The sequence below is a fragment of the Chelon labrosus genome, assembly GCF_963514085.1.
Source record: "Chelon labrosus genome assembly, chromosome: 17".
NCBI lineage: Eukaryota > Metazoa > Chordata > Actinopteri > Mugiliformes > Mugilidae > Chelon > Chelon labrosus.
In genome coordinates this window covers 2302476-2322449 of record NC_140350.1, presented here as the reverse complement: position 1 = coordinate 2322449, position 19974 = coordinate 2302476, and the positions used below count along the sequence as shown (strand labels likewise).

Below are 19974 nucleotides of genomic sequence, written 5' to 3'. Positions count from 1 at the left end.
TTTATTAATAGGCCAACAAAGGAGGCCTGTATCACACAACAATAAGCTAGGATTTAGCTGTTTTTAAGTATTGTGGCCTAGTTGATCTGAGATTCAACTTTATTGATGCAAATGTAGTATTAACTCCATTATCACTGTTGTAATGACATTTCAGTAGTCGCCTCAGGTACACAGCAGCAGCTACAGGCTACTTGGGATTCACTAATATAATCATTTAACTGGTAGAGAAACACCCAGGCAAGGTATGAAGTGTGCTTTATTAGATGTGGTGGCTTGTAGATCTCAAATGTGCTTACAAGCCGACTGGCCTCCTCACTGCTTTCTGTTTTTTATCACCTTATTGCTTCTTCACACAAAGAATGAATCATGTGGCGAAACCTGTTTCTCTCCGACAGTGTTGGCAAAGAGGCAATCGACATTTTCCAGCACATATGTTTCATCTGTCAGTCTGATGACTCTCGGGAATCCACTAAGAGAAGGGCTACCGGTGTTAGTGTCACAGATGTTTTCTGTTTGCGGTAGGCATGTGTGCTGTCCCAGCGGGCTCCGCTCGCTCAGCAGCACAGACGGTGCAGGACACATGGATGTGATGTTGTTCTTTTACCATCCATTCGAATGACCTCAGGTCTGACAAATGAAGCCCGACATTTATATGCTGGGAACGACTCTGGCTGTGGTCAGTTTTTTTTTTTAGCGTGGCTTGTGCCTTTTAAATTCACCTTGAATGCCATTAATAGCAACTTTTAGCTGAATATTTTGGTGGTTAGTAATCAAAATAAGCCAAGTTTCCGACCTTTATTAAATTAGTTTTGAATAGTGTCCTTTAATAGAGTGAGACAGATATGTAAGCTTCTGGTGACCACCACCCTCGGATGTTCCAAATAAAAACTTAAACTCCCCACTAATCATTTAGAACTGAAGAAACCACTTGCCTTGGTGGTGAAACATCTTTAAGAAAACACAAAAATAGTCCAGTAGCCTTTGATTTAGCCCTGTTTTAGATGTTTGATTAAATCACAGTTCTTCACTAAATTTGGGCCTTTGTTATAAATATGGCAACAGTCACTGATACAAGAATTAGTGTTTCAATTAATTCAATTTCTTTGCCCAATTGAAAAACACTAAGAAATAGAAGAATCTGTTCAGTCTAAAATTGTCTAGTACTGTCTAGTAGTGTAGTTTAGTACTGTCTAGTGCTGTCTTTGTCTCTATCAGTTACTGCAGCAGTGACACAAAGGCATGGTTTCTATTTTTGAGCCTCAGTAATGGAGCAACCGAACTTGATAAGACTGGGAAGCGTTGTTATTCTGCAAATGTTATCTGTTAGCTTAAGTTATGAATGTTGCCCACAAAAATAATGTTTGCTGAAAGAGCTGAGGAATCTGAAGAATATAGAGCTTTGTTAATATGTCATCGAAGAGAATATGTCTTTCAACAGTTTGCTGATCATTTAAGTCCCGATAACCCATCTTTATATGCAACTCATAATTAATACCTCTGTGCATATACACAAATAAACAGTTTATTCCAAATATTAACATGTTAACATGTTAGCTAATGTGGAGGGCTAGCAAACAGGATGGTTCAACATAACAGCTAATGATTAGCCAATTCCAGCTCATATGCCCAGGTTGTAAAATACAAAAATCTTATCTGACTTCCAATAAACAGGGGATCACATGTTCAGTGAGATTGAAGCACGTGCATTAAACGTTTGTTGACCATTGTTTGCACCAAACCCAGCCGATAATGTCTGCATTTATGCAAGAGGTCGAAATAATATGTTATGTGCTTTGTCCCCACGGAGAGGTTTGAGCAACAGACATGATACATTCAGTACGAGTTCTCTCTTTTGGTTTCTCTTTGTTGCAAGACAATAAAATAAGTTATGCGGGCAAAGATACATTTTTCAGGTGTGATTGAAGTATCTATGTACATGTGAAGCTACACTGGAACTGTACATCATCACAGAATCACAGAGAAGAGCAACGATTCAGCGGCTCTTTAGGAAAACTTTCCCCACCCGTAAATTTAACCTTCAGCTCCATGCCAAACAGATAAGCCTATTTACAATGTAAGCTTGTGCCAGCTAAAACGACTTCATGTATCAAAAACATGAAGGAGATTAGTGCTGTTTTCATTGTAAACCACAAAAGGAACAAACCCCTCCTGTTCACATTACAAAGTATTGAAATCAATACAAAACTAAAGGGAAAAGACATGAAGTGCACAGTATAAAGTTCATCGTGTGTAAGGATCAAGGGAATGAATGATACAGAGAGTAAGAGAACTTCCAGATAAATGATTCAGAGAAGCTATATTTATAGGCTTCCACAAAAAGCAATGAGGAATTACATTTGCTAAATCTTACCCCACGTGACATGTGGCAAGAGTTGTATCAGATGTGATAAACTCAGACGCATGGTTTATTTCCTATCTTTTGAAAACAAGTTCACCACAGTGTGTCCAAATCTTTGTGTCAGACGATCAGTGGCCTTTTCCATGAAGTCCAGCCGCCTCAAAACTCTGATTCAAGAACAATGAAGCTCTTCACAAGAACGGCATCACTGACAGTGACGTCTTTTCATACAGTTTAGGACGAGACAAAGATTACATGTCAGATGGACACACGGCTGTGCCTGCAAGACTGACGAAAGTCTTTAAAGCATGAGCGCCCAGCGGCACAGATGCTGGATCAAACTGCTCGACCATTTAGAGTAGAAAAAAAAATGGCTTACAAGGGCACTGCAAATCTACATAAGCCATAGAAGCCATGCCACATTTACACCCTGTTAGGGCTTTTCTCTCTTAAAGGGACATGCGCACAGTTTACAAACAGAGGAGGCAAAAAGATTGCTGAGAAAGCAGCAGGGTTGGGAAAGTTACTTTCAAAATGTATCACCTACTATTGATCTGTGATCTTAAAATTGTAATACCTAACATTAAGTAGTTTGTGCCAGAATCAATGATTATTTTATCTCTGTAACCTCACATTTTTGGGTTGTATTCCGCTTTTTTTCCTTTTAGAGCATGTGATCTAATGTTTTTTTTTAAGTAATACCAGACTGGATTAGGGTGTTTTTTTAACAGTCAGATCACTGTATTGACTCTACAAGTAATCTATTGTTCCCAACCCTGTAAATAAAGCAGTGAGCGTGGCAGACCAGTCACATGCACACTATGGGTAATGTTAGGCTACACACAATAACCTTTGGCTCTCTGGCTGCTGGGTTACTAAACATCATAGAGGATAACAGGCAGCGGCGAGGGCAGGAGACTCACATGTCCAATGAAAGCACCGTTCACGCAGTAAACTTGCATTTTAGCACAGAGGTGTGATTTTTTTTTTTTTTTCTACTTTAGAACATTTGATTGACAGTTGATTATTTTACGACCTCTCTTGGTTTCTATGGACGGCAGAGATTTGAAAGCAGCTTTAGCCTCCTCCTCATGTAGAAATAATTAGTCTGTGATCAATGGACAGTGAGCAATATATGACCTGTTTTTTTTCCACAATTGAGAGATTTTCTTTTTTTTTTTTCCATACATGATACAATGTACTGCGCCACATTGATATGCGCGCATACTGGAAGCATAATGTTGCAGAGGACATGCAAGTTGTTGAGTATACAGCAGAGCAAAAAGCGATGTTTCCCAATGTCTTCATCCTCTCTCGAAACATCATCTGTCACTCAGATTTGCATCTTCAAGCGCGTGACTCTTTCTTCGAGTGTGGCTTATTTCCCAACAGGGCGTCAATCTCAGTTATGGTTTGAGGGTTCATTTGGGATAAAATCTGAAAGGAGAAGAGGGCAGGACGGCAATCAGGTTTGTTTTGTTTCTGTTGTTTTGTCAGTTGCCACATTGTATTTCACACAAAGTAAGGTTTAAACAACTCAGTGTGGAAAGCAAGAAAAGAATTACCCGGAGGGCACCCAGGTTCTCAAGTAACTGGTCTGTATTAGAAACTCCCAGGAGTACTGAGCTGACTCCCTCGCTGCGCAGACACCAGGCTGTCAAAAAGGAGAAAACAAATGAAACACAATGATATCAGTTATAGGCAAAGATAAAGCAGATGATTTTTTTTTTTTTTTCTTTTTCAAAAACTGCTGTTGTGAATTTAAGGTTACATTTTGAGTAGGAATTCAAAAACACTTGAAATGAGCACCTGTAACAATAAATAGGTAAGGTGTTGGGCAAAGTCTTCCTTCTAAAGAATGAACAATCCCCATTGTTGGAAAATAAGGATGGAAAAAAGTTATGTAATTAACTAATAAGGTCATTGATCCCAAGTAAAGTGGTTTTACACAGACACCGGGAGCGTAGGAAACATTAGTGTGATGCACTAAATGGAGCTCAGATCTGCCTAACCGTCTGTCTGCACGATCAATCATAGCACTTGCTATGTCTGTGTGTGCACTAAGAGTAAACAAACTGAATCAATAGCTTTGTAACTCAATACAGTCGCACAAATCTGTTCCAATATGAGTCAGTTCAATCTCATTCTCCAGTCACGCAATGACAAAATAAACATATGCCTGCCTGCACTGTAAAATCACGCTGTTTGTCTGGGTCGTACCTATGGCTAACTGAGCAGCAGTGCAGCCCAGTCTGTCTGCCAGTAGGTGGAGTTCCTTAATTTTAGCGAGCTGCCGGCGGCCCTCCTCGCTGTTCACTCGCTCCTTCAGCCACTGGTATCCCTTCATCAGGACCAAAATGGAGAAAATCAGGGATACAGTTTTGACTTCACACTGAACCCCCCCGCTGACAAGGTAGAGAATTACGCTGAGGCTGATTTCGAGCATCGGCCAGATCACACTGACCTTCATTGCCGCTCTTGAGCACTCTGGCACACCATCACTGTACTTCCCTGTGATTAATCCACAAGCGAGAGGAGACCAGGTCATGGCTCCCACACCTGAAATAATGGAATTAGGAGTGAATGAAACTAAATTAGCCTTCAATTAAAAAAAGAGATAAACAGAGCTGCGAGGCTCAGGATGTCTGACCGATCTTGTGGTAGAGTTCGGGAAGCTGCACTTCAACTTTATCCCTCTGGAAATAGTGATACTCTGCCTGCTCGCACACAGGTGGGATCAGGTTGAACTGGCGTGCCACTGAATACGCCTCCTGGTGCCAAACAGACAGAAATGAAACACCGCGGTTACCGATCAGCATTTATACAGAAAACGCTAACAGCATCAAATTTGTGAGGAGTCAGACTTTGAGAACGAGAGCTCAGCATTCACCATGATTTCCATGGCACTCCAGCGAGACGTTCCCCAGTACATGGCCATACCCTGGTTTATTACGAACGTCATGGCCCGGACAATCTCTGCAAATCACAAAGTATATCATCTTATTAAATGACATGATTTCAATCATTTTACAGCAGCAACTTTTAACACCTAAAACACACACTAAATGCTTCACTATCTTTTCAAACATCCGGGACTGACCTTCCATTGGACTGTTGACGTCATTTCTGTTGGCAAAAACTAAGTCCACGTAATCAAGTTGCAGTCTTGATAAGGATCCTCTTAATCCTGGGATAAACATTGAACAATTATTAGACTAAGAGTTTGACTTACGCACAGCGATGTTAATAATATGTTGAGCATGTGTTCATTACCACATTTACCTGCATAATGTGCCATGTAGATGTGCTAATATACAATGCAGAGGCCGATGGAAATGCTGTTAGTTTTGCAGATGATCATAAACTATTTATTATATTATATAAACTATATATGATATTCAGCTCCCAGTATAACAAAGGACTGATTTAAACACTTCTTATTGATTTTAAATCCTCGAATGGTTTAGCTCCTTCCTATGTTGTTGACATGCTCACTGAATACACTCTGGTCCATATTTGGGAAAACATACATGCTACAGCACTGAAAAAACACAGAAAAAATGTTTTGTTTTATGAGCAGTATTACTGTCATTGTCCTCTTTTTAATAGTACCTGATTATGTCATATTCATTTGTTGTATAATTCATGTTATATGTTTTTGTATGATTTTATGCTGAAGCACATTGAGTTCATGGTTGTCAAAGCAAATATCCTATAGAAATAAACTTGATCATCTACAAAACCACAATGCTATTATGGCTGAAAACAACACATTGTTTTAGTTTACGTGGAATTTCAAGTGGGAGCCGAAGGAATCAGTGGGGAGGGAGCATCTAAATAACACTATGTCAATACAGATTCAACACAGTATGCTGGTGGAGATGTTGTACTGTATGTCTGATTTTCTGCTTCTTGAATGTTCAAATTAGTGTTCATCTTGTCCAACCATGTATATGTCAGCGATTCCTCTTGGAGGACATTGAGTCCTGTATTGAAATACTGTATGGAGATCAAATATAAATATGTCCCAGCATGCCATGCAAATCTTGAGAGCAGCACGTAGTTATTACGCAATCGCCTCAAATCAAAAGCCTCATGACAATGAAGGTCAAACAGCTCATTCAGCTCCTTGGTAGACGGTCACCCCATGGGCATGCTACTTACAAAAAAAACCAACAACGATGAGTGTGCACAAGGCCAACCGCCTCGTAGCTTTTTACAGGATTATTTTTGTGGTTGCTGCTGATTAAGTGGCTGGAAAACAACAATCTTGAGACACTGTTTGCGTTCATCTCTCCACGTCTCCTCAAGTGACCCGTACTTTTTGTCTTTCTGTGGTCCCATCTCTTCTGTATCTGTGCTAAACTCTCAGTGATCATTCTCACCTTCACCAAAATCACCTCATTGCTTAAAAGCATCGGTCCACTTGACACGGCTTTAAATGAGTGAGACAAACAGCGCAGAGATTACGGGGGCATGAGGATGATGATAATGACTCATCACAATTTTCTGTGCGTTTAGTGGTTGAGCTAATGCACTCTGGGAAACATTTTACATCCCAAAAACTTTTCAATTGTGATGTATTATGTTCAGCTCTGAAATTACCTTTTTCCTGTTTTAATCTTCATAGTTGAGCTGTAGGATCACACGTATAGGGATTGGAACCACACATTTTAGCTTATGGACCAAAACCTGACTCTTCTTTTGTTTGGTTTAGGATTCTTTAGTAGTTTTAATGGTAACATATTTTGCATTAAACAGTCAATTGTACTCTACCTTCAATAATGTGCTTCCTGGAGAGTCCTCTCTCCGTCTCTGCTCTGTGAAGTGATGAAAATACACATATATGAGCTTGGATTAAAAGGAAACAAGCAATTTGTATATGAAAAAAAGCTTTTAAAAGGCTTTTAAAGACTTTTAATGCTACACTTACTGGCCGCCCCAGTAGATTTTTGTTGTGATGACAAAACTTGAACGCCTGGAAAAAGACATAAATGAGAAACACAATTTTAATAAGGACATTGTAAGAACATATGAATATTGTCCTATTCACAAAGTTTTTATTCTAACGATATGTACAGTGTGGCTGTGCTTATAATTCCTACACCTTGCCTCCAACCTGAAGTTGAGAGTCTGCACTGTAAGACTACATTCATTTATATATTTGTAACCTCAGTATATTTTGTTCAAACATGTGTACCAAACTGTATTTGGACCTAGTCAGCCACCAAGGTTTATGACCTGGGAGCTGATTTCCACAGGGTAGCATTTTTATCCTTTTATAGTCTTTCTGAGGCGAAAGTGCTACATTTTTCTAGAAAGTATGAATTTCCCTTGAGATCACTTAATGACAATAATAAAAAGCAATGCAGTGCATTTCAGAAAGAGATTATTAGGGATTATTTAACACTGTAAAAACAGTTGTGATCTAATGGAGTTAGAAAGCTTTTTCTTGCGAGTCAGTTGGGAAAAATGAGTAATCTCACCTCCATCCTTTCTTCTTAATAATGTTCCCCAGAGTGATTTCCGCTCTGTGGAGAAACACATCATTTATTGTGATGGGTTGATGCTGGCTTGAGATCGCTGCACAACAACAATAAATCAAGGAGGAAATATGCCATATGTTAAAGAAACCTAAACACAATTTTTAGTGAAGTTTATTTGCCTCAAGAGAGACATCAACGAATGTGAAGCAGAGGGAAGAGAAGAAGAAAAGTTATAATTGAGGCTTGGTAGAAGAAAGTGAAGTCTGACCTTCCAGAGGCATACACCTCCGCCGTGTCAAACAAGTTCACTCCGTTCTCATAAGCAATGGTCATCAGGTTCTCAGCCATCTGAGGGAACACAAAAAATTGAGACTGAGAGAGGCGATGGATGAATTCCAATCTCGCAGAGGTCATTTATGAAGGGCACAATGTAGGGAGGGTAAGACAGCAGGGATACAGACAATATCTCACTAAGATGCTATGGCTTTAAATTCTCTGGGATTTTGAAGCATTTCTATAATTGAAAACTCTGAGATTTGTGTTTTCCACAAAAGCTACACGAGTGAAGATGGTCGGGACAGAGAAACGACGGAGCTCTCACCTCATCAGAGATCTGTGATCCAAATGTCACCCAAGTGCCTGAATGAGAGGAGAGAGACAGACTGTTGGTTTTGTTTGAAGATTTGAAACAGAATAGTACGTCACTGCCTTCCAACCAACTCACCTAACCCGAGGCAGGAAACACGCAGGCCTGACTTTCCCAGGTTCCTAAGGAAGAAAAAAAATCAGAAGGCTCGTCTATGAATCTCAAAAATAAACAATACAGGAAAAAATGGTGTGGGCTTTTGGGATTCACTCGCATGTACTAAGAAGCAAGATGTGCACTGATGTGTGTAAGTAATGAGCAACAAAAGATGAGACAAGTTGGTCATCAGATAAAAATGGAGACTGGGCAGTGACTGCTGTGATTTTTTATATTGTGCTCTTTCTGCTTTTCTGCACTTCAGCGCAGCATACAGTCCTTTTCAGTTAACCATTATATTTGCAGGATTTTGTCTTTTGTCTTGATGATTGGTCCTTGTCTTCATGGCCTGCAGTTGTCCATTCCACCTGAATACGTCATCCTCCAACTTTGCCTATGATACTGCTTATATCTTATGTCATTATAGCAACTAACTCACCTGTAATAGAAGTACTGCTGTCACTTACAGTTTTATACCCCTATGCTCTGGTTTATACTTATTATCAATCTCTCATGTAACATCATCAGCTATATCTTGTATTTTTATCATCATTAGATTCTACATGTACGCTTTAGTTAGGTTTAGTTAGTTTAGTTTAGGGGTTTCAGGTCGGGTGCTGTAAAGTGTCTTGAGACAATTTGTATTGTTATTATCTCTATATATATATATAAATAAAACTGAATTGAATTTTGAGCTCATAAATAATTAACATACAGACAACTCATGTAATGAATTAAAATTAGAGTATAATGTAACAGAAACAGGGACTGACACAAGATAAAAAGATTCCCATGGAGAGCCTGGATACTTCCACCGCTACAGCTGCTGAGTGAAAGTCTTTCTCGCCTGCAGTTAAATGACTGCCAGTGTCTAATTATTGCTGAACGCTTGACCTTTTATCCTTCATACGTTAACAGTTCATTGTATTACAGTGGGTCAGTGAAATAGCTGGAGGGGGCAGAGCTCAGCTCAGTCAGAGTCCCTGTAAAAGTGTCTCTGCTCTGTACGGTAAATGGCCCAAAATGTTCCATAAGCTAAAGAGGAGTCCATTACCCAACATGCCACATCTGATTATCCAGACAGCTGAGTTTTGAAAGGCAGGCAGGGAGGAGCAGGGAGCTGCATTTCTGACCACAGAGGCATGAACAGCTGAAAATGATGTGGGCTTCATGCTTGCTCTCCTCCTCCAGTGCGCACTCTCCCCCATTCTAATTAGCCAGGGAGCCAGCTGGAGAGGCAGCAGAACTGCAGTGTAACTCGCTGCTTGCCGCCTTTTCATCTCCAGCGCCTCTCTCCTCTCTCTCTCTCTCTCTCTGCCTGTCTGCCTGCGTCGGCCACAAATAGCCAAATGCAGAAAGACAGACTGTCAGAGCATTTAGACTCAGTCCTGCTTTTATTATCCCGGTCTATTTTTAATGCCTGACCTGCAGCTATTTTTAGATTCCTGCATATTTAAGCATTTGTGTCCCACTGAGTGTGCTACATGGGGGCATTGGAATTCATGTGTGTGTGTGCGGCGTATGGGTGTGAAAAGAATATTGTTTGTGTCATTACGTTAAACTCTGTCAAAATAGCGCACGGGTGGAAGGTCAGGGATGCTTTATGAAAGGGAAATGTGCTTGCAGGGTTTTTATGGAGTTGATTCCCTGCATGGTAATGTGGCTCTCGTTCACCGTTTGTCAGCCAATGACAGCTCAGGCGCTTTGAACACTGGGAGTACATGTAAATGAGGCAAATAGGAAAAACAGACACTTTGAGTGCTTTTTTCAGATCACTTATTTAAATATTTTTTTATCCTTTACTGACATATTTTTGAGACATCCATCACATTATGCCTTTTTGCTTCAACTTCAGTTGGGGGAAAATGACAGAAAATTCTAGTTTGAGTTAGGTCGGGTCAATAACAGAATGGTCCCTGCAGTTTTCTGTCAAAAATAAAGCTTGGAATTTATTAAAAATATCTTGCAAGATAACTACTGTATCTGTACACTGAGAGCATACAAATGACCTGGCTGGCATTTTATACTTCTCAAAGAGTATTCCAAAACTTTCTTCATTCTTAGAGAACTTTGAGACAAAATGTTCGTCTTTAGAATTATGTATGGTTGTCTTACACTGATAAAACATGTGAATGAATGTCTTTGTTTTTGAGCTTAGTCGCACCGTCTTTGTGCCGCATGGACGAATAGAAAGGTTACATGTGAGAAATACAAAAACAGCAAAACATGAGTCAGCACACGGAGAATGTCAAGCATCCAGTAGCAACCCCAGCTGCTTCAGTGTTCTTCTATGCAAGATAGAGAATAAGCTGTTTGGCTGACACTGTGTAGAAACACATTATGATACCAGGAGCAAATAAGAAGCGTGTATTATTGGGTGAATTACATTATTCCTCCTGCCATGTGAAATACTTTTTGGTCTCTTGGCCAATAGAGGATGTCATTGTTTTTGAGTGTGACAACTGGCCGCCCCCTCCCTGCTCTCAACTCCGCCGCTCTCTGCAGTGCTGCAGTCTGCTAAATTACTATCAGTGAGTCTGGAGAGACACATGTTCTTTCTTTCCTCTCACTGTCTTTTTTTTTGACAGCCTCTCCCACTATCTCTCTCAAACACACATGCCCGTGACTCTGGGCCCATATTTCACCCAATGTGGATCTGACAGATGTGGAAAAAAAACCGGACAAGATCTATACTGTGCAAGCGTCAGTGGATCCGGTCGATGCTTTTGCATGAATATTCACGCTTGATGGAAATTCCACTCGAATGCCGGCACAGATCTACATACTGACACGCATGAATGCACTTGTGAGCAGGGCACAAAGAAACACAGATGCTTCTTTGTGGCCATCGTAACTAGGGTGTTTTCTTTTCAATGTTTTCTCCCTCTATAAATCATGATCTCCAAACAAGATGACTATAGGCTGCACCGTCCATACATTATTAATGGTGGAGAGAGAGGAGGCGCACAGGTGCTCTGTCATGGTGTAGTCAGCATTTTAACCTGTGCTGACATATACAGTTAGTTTTCACCTGAGACGGGGGGAAGACACCATATACAGATGGTTTGGTGCAAATGATGTTTTTTTTTTTTTCCTGCAGTTATCATAAAATGCCACACACATGCTGAGCAGGCTTTTCTCCAAGGGGAAGCACACCTAGATATTAATAACACTCACATCTGTGTGTGTGTGTGTGTGTGTGTCTGTGTGTGCTTAGACATGCATTTTGTGAGACGGTGAACTGTCTGTTCTCTTTTAACAATGCTGTATTCACTGTTTCTGGGTTTTAAAGGGTCACTTCACCCTAAATACAAAGAACTTATTTTTTCCAGAGATGTCTGCCTCTACCTCTACGCAGCAGAGGTTTAAACTACCACATCTCTTTTCTATAATCAGTGCTCGTAATGATCCTGAGAGCTGCTGAGATCTCTTTCATTGCTAGAAAGTAGTTTCACTGCATAGGCTCAGTTTATTTTCTGTTGCAGCCTGAATTTCAGACTGAAATTTTAGTGCCATATATCTCAAAATCTGAACAAACTAACTAAATTATCCACAGGGATAGGCACAAATTTGATTAAATTATAATTTTTTTTTTCCTTTCTTATTTTGGTCTGAACTAAAATCTGACAGTGTACTAATTCTTGCTTCACCTATTTCTTAAAACTAAAAACTAAACAGCAGACACTTTGCAGGGCTTTAATGGCTCCTGACAAATGAAATCAAATTAGACATCTTTTTTATGGCTCTGGTACAATCTGGCAATGCATTAATTCTTGCCTAAGCTATTTTTAAAAGCATTAAGCTAAACAGCATTTACGTCATGTAATGATGCTTTTTTAAATTCACTGTCATTAAAACACATTGGAAAGTATGTCTGTCCTAATTATAAAACACACATGCTCTGACTGGATGAAATGGAAAAAGGCCCAAAGACAGACTCTATCTCTCTCTCACACACGCAGACACACAATCTCAGTGGCTCTACTCCAGTTCTGCGCATCAACCATTAAGACTTTATTAGCGATCATGACTCTCCTATTAACTAAAAATGCACCTAATGAAGTGGCACAGGGGAGAGAGATCACAAAGGCTCATTGTAAAATGACATCCTTTCTATAAATGCAATTCTATAAAAGTTCAGGGGTGAATGTATTTGTAGCACTGCTTCGGGCGACACAGATTATATCCTGCAGGGGTGTGAAATGCGTCTTGAAGCGAAATAATACAAACATTCTCAGTTGTCTTAACATGTTCAAATGTTGATGAAATTCATCACTGGAAAAGGTCACCACTGTGTGCTGCTGTTTTATGTCTGTTGAGAGACGGATGAAGATGAATATTTGAATAGTGTTTCAGTTTCCTGGTCTGCTGCCTCTCAGTGCACATAAAATGATTAAATACGGTCGCTAAGTCATTCTGTACGTCTTCTTTATTAGGACATCCCTCAGTTTTCTTGTAGTGTTCTCTTTAGTGTAGTGTTCACTGTGATTTAAAACAATTAGTTTGCCTCTGTGAATTAAAGTTCATGAAAACACTGAAACTGATACAATTCATGCTCATGTCACGGAGAGCTGAATGTTAGGTACAATTAAGATTTTTAATGCTATCCGTTAAAATAACAAATTAATATATTAAGGCAGTTTTCCAAAGAGTTTTTGTGGATTTAATATATTCAAAAATCGAAGTTTAGAGCCTATTTTGAAATACCTTTTGAGAATCGGTTTCATTAGACAATGTCTGCTCTGTCATAATAACATGCAATGATGACTTTGTCTCTGCCAGAAGACAAAACCAGTTTTTGACTTTGACTAGACAGCCCACTCCAAGGACGTGATGAGGATTTTCCGGCCCTAATTATGACGCTCGGGGATGGGAACAAGCCTGCTGATTGCCGCCACCATCCTCAGTAAATAATTGACAAATAAAAGCCTCGTCAAACAAGACTTACCCGGAGGTCACTTCACATTTTGCAGAGATTAAGTTATCTACTTAATGTACTTGTCTAAGTAAACAGTTTTAAATCTCTTAAAGGTCCCCAACAATATTCAGTTCCATGTTATTATAACAACCTGTTAATATATATATATATTTTAGTAGGTGGCAGATGACTTAATCAGCGTATCCAACAGTGAAAAACAGATCATAATTTGGATATTTTGGTTCGGGGCCAGATTGAAATCAGGAAGTGAGGATTTAGAGTGACTTTGCTTAAAACTTGGACCTCACAGTGAGTCACTAATCTGTCCATTCAACTGAAAAATCAACAAAAAATATCCAGAGAGAGATAGAGAAGAGTTGAAGGTCAACAAGGCTGTCGGTGTTTCTTGTTTTGCTCTCCTCTCTGCTAGTCTCTAGTGATTATTAATCATGGTAACAATATGAGGCCAGATTATTTAATCATCTCTTAATTATTTACAATGATGACAACGTGAAACACATTTTGTATCACTGGGATTTATTACCACTTAAATTCATGTGAAGCCCCTTGGATTTTATAGAAGAGGGAATAGTCTGTTTGCTACCTGAAGTTTAATGTGTGTGAACGGGCTGGGATAAAATTAACAAACTGGAGCTGTGACGTTGCGGCGCCCTCAGAGCAAATAAATGGGTAGGATTAAAATTTGACTGTAAAGAGGGCCACACTGTGAGAGTAATAACAATGAGGCTGGATCAGTGCCTCATAGCACTAAATGACCACTATATATCTGTGAGGCTTGACAGGGTTGTTCATCAGCGACTCAACCACAGCTTCATGAGAATTCAGGCTTTTAAAATTCACTGTTTGACTGTACACTGTTAGAGAACATCGTGGAATATCAGAACACCTCAAATCAGGATACAGATGCAAATACAGTTAGGCCTTGTTCTGCAGCTCAACATGCAACTAAATATTAGACAATATTATTACTATTAGGGTAACGTTTGTTATCAGTAGTTTGCTCATCTCTTTGTTTGAAGTTTCGACAGGACCAGGAAGTTCTAAAGGTTTCGGTTCTCATCAGGATATGAGTATGGTAACACTCCATTTGTACTTAAAACCAACCGTAACTAGTCCTGTTGGCAGTCACATTGAAGGCACAGGCTACCTTCTTGACTCATTTTGTGACACATTACCTTGGAAACAGTCTGGAAACAGTATTATGACAAAATAACTAGGTTTAGGTCTACTGACTGGCTTTTTCCAGAGAGTAAGCTTCAAATTAAATTACAAAAAAGAAAAATTTATTATCTCAGTTACACAGAAATTTCTCATCTTATTTCTCATAGTCTAAGGTCTTTAAATGGCAAGACTAGCTGTTTAATCCTTTGAAAACCTGAAGTGCAAAAACCTGACTTTGGCAAAGTCCCTGATCTCTTCAGGTAACAATGAGGTTGCCAGGCAACCAGCTAAAAGTACCTGCCTCCAGTTTCTGTGCTAAGCTAAACCAGCCGTCTCCTGCCTATAGTTATATGTTTACACACAAGAGTGTCGTCCATGCTTTCTTTTTACTCTCTGCCATAGCTAATAATTTCCCTAAATACTCAACCATTTCTTGACAAACTGTGAGCTGAATTTGCTACATGGAGCCAAAATGTTACCAAAAGTTGAGCTTGTGTCATCTCTACTTCCTGCTGTCGTGAAGTTGTTTTAGAGCTCTCATAACATTCTCTTAAACAACTTTATCTTTGTGTTATAGTTTTTTATTGTTGACTTCCCTACATGCTCCACATCTCATGCATTTTTATAAAGGCATCCAGCTGGCTGCCAATGACACAACGCGCACTGTGGCCATTATAACAGTGGCAGATAAATCTATGCTGGATGCAGACCTTCACAGATTCACAGATTTTTTTTAAAAGTATATTATTCCGAGCACACTGCAAACCCACTAGATAACTGGCTCTGTCTATCCTCTTTTGTTTCATATATCCTGCATCAACAACAGAAACTAACCATCATGCTATCTTGTTCCGATCACACATGCTTTACTCTGATATACTGTATATATGAAATATCTGTGTGCTTCTGCTTCTTTCCTCTCCTCTTTCTCTCCTGTCCCATCTCCCCCTTTAGTTTCTGTCTCTCTTCTCCAGCAGATGGGTCCCCCATATGAGCTGGGTTCTGCTCAGTGTTTCTTCCTGTTGAAGGAGAGTTTTTTCCCTGCCACCATCGCCTTAATGCTTGCATGGGTGCTATAAAGCATCTTGAAACAGTTTTGATTGTTACTGGCGCTACCGAATAAATCTGAACTGAACTGTATTCTGAATAATAGAAATAGTCTTTTGCAAAGATGAGAAGTTGAATGATGAATGTAGACATAGAGCAACTTAAAGCCTCTTGGCTTTTTGGCTCTGCCTGTGTGTTTGTGGTGATTAAATGAATAAAACCTTACTTTATTTTTTTTATCTAATTTTGTAGTTTATTTTCTTCGTGATATTGTGCAAATAAACAAAAAAATGGGTTACTGGGTTGATGTTGGTATAAAGGGAGGGGCTGGTTACTATAGAAACTGACAATTTGCAGTGGTAGAACTGACCTCCAACAACTTTTTATCTTATCTTCAAAATTGCACATTACGCATTAGAGAATACTGCAGTGCACTGTATATAAAAAAGGATATATTATAAGGGACATTAGTCAGAAACTTAGTTTAAAGAAGGGAGATAAAGAAACAGAATCACACTGACAGAGTTGGGGTACTGGGTGGCAACAAAGGCTCATGGGAGTGATAACAGACAGCAGGTGCCATCATTTTGTGACTGAGAGTTTAATGATAGCAGGCCAGGGGGGTAGATAACATTTAATCAAATAGTCACAAAGGTAAAATGTGATACAACTTCACTAACAGCTGTTCACTTTGATGCTGTTGTGACAGTCACGTGGTCTTAATCAGTGACACGACAAGAAATCTGCAACATTTGCTCTGATACACACCGTGTCACTCAAACAACATGCTGACATGTTCCTCCTGACCTCGGTCTGATTGTTACATCAGTGCGAAATGCAAAATGTGCATCCACCGCACTGCCACAACCACGCTGCGGACAGGTGGCGGTGCTTGAAGCAGACTCTGTTGCAGAATGGTCTGATTAGAAAATAAGACTAAAACTAAAGGCAATGCCTGGGGTGTTGCCAATGGCAACTGGTGCTGGCCATATGCTGTATAGACTTATAGTGCTGCTGCACTCCCTATTAGTGACACTTTTCCCGAGACACAAGAACAACCAGAATAATCCAACTAATCACAAGTACGTGTGCAATTCCAATGGGAAAAAAAGGTGGAGATACCCCAGTTTTGTCTTGTGCCTCATTCCCTTTTTAAGCATTCTATTAAATGAAAACTAAATTGACTGAAGAGAATGGCAGCAATTTAATCAACCTGATTACCAGGAAAACAGGTCGTGAAAACACTCCTCCTAGTTACTGAATCTTACAGTCTAAGTGAAGGAAGCATATAGCACAAGATGTGCTCTATAGGGTAATGTTAAAGTGCACACATTGTGTTTTTCTAAACACAATGCAGCTGTCCCTGTCAAGCTGAAGCTCTCATCTGTCAAGGTGAACTGAATTTAATTCAGTGTCAGAAAGAGAGAAACACACATAACACTCTTTTCTAGCAGTTTATCTACTTTCATTTGACATTATGATTCAGACGTGGTAACAATGGTGGTTTTCTGTGCACAAGACACTCTAGATACACTATTTTATGAAAATGAAATGCCTTTAAAGCCTCCAAGAAAAACTGGATGTACCGGGGTGATTTCAGGAAAGCTGTTATTGGAGGATGGATCTGTATTGATCTGTCGTGTTGAGAAAGAGGCCACGGCAAACTCTGCATACACTCTACGGCAAATAGCTCCTATACTGTCTATTATTGTGTGATAACATTATGGGATGGATTGTATAAGCGTTTTTAGGGGTAAATGTCATATTATTATAATGTCAGAGAAATCCCTGCTGTGCACTCGATGAGGTGTTTATTGTCTGGCTAATGGATATGTAGGCAGGCCTGTTGGTGACAGCTCAGACTACCTTCAAATTCACTTCACAGCTCAACAAAGAATAAAGGAGGTCAGGTTGGTAGAGCTTCATCATGACACATGATCTCCTCACCTGCCACGTTGTTTTTGATGCCACTGATACTCGTTGGGATAATTTAATAACTGTTTGATGACGTGGTAGATCAAAAGGCCATAATACTAAAGCGAAAACCATCTCTGAGTGCGATCCCTCACAATGTCAACTAAGCCCTGAAGCTCCTCCTCATCATACTCACCTGTACTTCATACTAGTGTGGCGCCCGATGGCCTCCTTCATGTGGGCATGGCCCTGTGGAGTGTGCCGGGGCCCCTCCCTGGTCTTGACCGAGCCTTGGGAGGTGTAGTTGCCATTACTCCCTTGTCCACTTCCTCCTCTTCCTCCGCCTTCTCCGCCACCTCCTCCTCCACTACCACCACCTCCACCTCCTCCTCCGCCACCACCTCCCCCTACTCCTCCACTGCTTCCTCCAGGAGGTGGAGCAGTGCGAAGGCCACAAAGTCGGTCCTCACTGCGACTCTTGAGGTTGTGCTCAGTGCATGCGAAGGACACCTGCATCCTGACCGTGGTGCCTCTTACTTTGAGAGTCAGACAGGGGGGCTTTTTAAAAAAGTCACACACAGACAGTAATGTCTACAAACTGTTGGTGCTGCTCGACACCGTTTCCCGTTGTGCTGTTGTGGCAACGCAGCGATGCTGTTACAAAGGGCTTAGGCAGGGCAAGTCAAAGATTTTGGCTGAGAGTTGGAGGGAGCAGGCGAGCGTCCAGCTTCTAACATGACACACACAGAGTTACCGTCTGCTCTGTCTCCTGTCTGGTGATGCAAACCTGGCAAAAGGCTTTCGGAGTTTTCACACTCACAAGATGCATCAGGGCTGCCCTCCAGAAACCATCAGGAAGCTTGTAAGCTCACAGCAGTCCTCAGACAAATTCAGGGACGTGGCAGATCTTGGGAAGCCCCCAAAACCTTAGTGCAATTGATGCCTCCCTCCAGGGCCTTTTCCCCATGCACAGGCTCCTATGGCTTATGTTGGGTGACAAAGCACTTGCCAGCTTGCTGTTCTCTCTTCAGCTGAGGTTAGTTGAGTCTGTCTTGGGCTGAGGAGCTCCGGAGTGTGCTGCAGCAATGACACAACCACAGCTACAGGCATCATCGCACCTCTTGTCGAAATAAGGCATTTTTTTTTTATTATTATTATTTATTTATTTATTTCTGTCGCAAGGTGGGTCAGCAAAACCTGGCTCGATCGCTCTAATTTACATTTCCGAGGAAAATAGTCCGATCAGACTTGATCTGATGCGAATTCACACAGTCACAGCACACCGATGCACCATCGCCCAGCAGCTTCACGCAGCATCAAATTGATGCAAGAGGGAGAGGAGGGAATCAGGTGCAGCAAAAAAAAAAACGGAGCCGGGTTTAAATTACCTTTAGCGTGTGAAGTAGTTCACATACCGGCAGCAGCTGTGCAGGGCTCCCGTCATGCGGCTGGGTCTCACGGTGCACCGATATGAGAGAGAAAATGCCGGCATACTGGCCCAAAAAATCAGCTGCAGCAGACATTTGAAACGCTCGATGCCGCCTCTCGGCTCTGCTTCAGCATCGTTTTGTCAGTTCAGAGTCCGCCTATTTTTCTTTTCTTTTTTTTTTTTCTTTTTTTCTTTTTCTAGAGGCTCCAAAATGTTCACGACACACAAGCAATGTGGGGGTTTGAAGATACTCTTTCTCTCTCTCCCTCTTGCTCTCTCTCTCTCTCTCTCTCTCTCTCTCTCTCGCTCTGTTTCTCTGCCTCTCTCTCTCCCTCTCTCTCGGGTGTGATCTCTACATTTTTCATCACACTGGTGTGCACACATTTCATCACATCCTACACTATATTAATGGAGAATACTGGGCTCTCAACAAAATATTTTCCTATATATTCCCACGCAACATTCTTGGCATCACATTCAATCTTCTATTTTCACTTCATTTCTTTTTTTTTTCTTCTTCTTCTTTTTCTCCACTTACATCACCAGAGCTGCTCACACGTTGCTCCATATGCAGGGATCTCTGTCTTTCCACCACACCCATGTCTCCATGCAAAGCTGCATTTTTATGTCCGCTCATATTGGTATGCATCTGTTTCCTCTGAATTTTCAGCTTGCCAGAGCGAAGAGGGGGCCCATGACTTTTAAGTCGTATCACATCACAGACATCATAGAGGAGCATGGCGTATCACATCACACTGCATCACATCATGTTAAAATAAAATGGATGTGTCGTTTGGTGGCCGGGCAGCGATGGCAATGATAATAGTCCCTCCGAGGCCATGTTTACAATCAAAACTATGTTCTAAGAGGGGGCTGACAATCTGATAAATTTCGGTC

At 40.7% G+C, this 19974-nt stretch overlaps 1 protein-coding gene across 1 annotated transcript; it reads right to left on the bottom strand.

The window, feature by feature from the left end:
- Positions 1–847: 847 nt before the first annotated feature.
- Positions 848–18164, bottom strand: LOC311502447 (voltage-gated potassium channel subunit beta-2-like; the record flags this gene model as incomplete). Its single annotated transcript, XM_084564675.1, has 14 exons — positions 848–3796; positions 3925–4013; positions 4580–4700; positions 4824–4918; positions 5010–5130; positions 5250–5335; positions 5460–5546; positions 7136–7179; positions 7293–7337; positions 7846–7890; positions 8114–8193; positions 8447–8484; positions 8570–8613; positions 17845–18164. 14 exons carry the CDS (start codon positions 18162–18164, stop codon positions 3707–3709), a joined length of 1305 nt encoding a protein of 434 aa, XP_084420801.1. The 3' UTR covers positions 848–3706.
- Positions 18165–19974: the final 1810 nt, after the last annotated feature.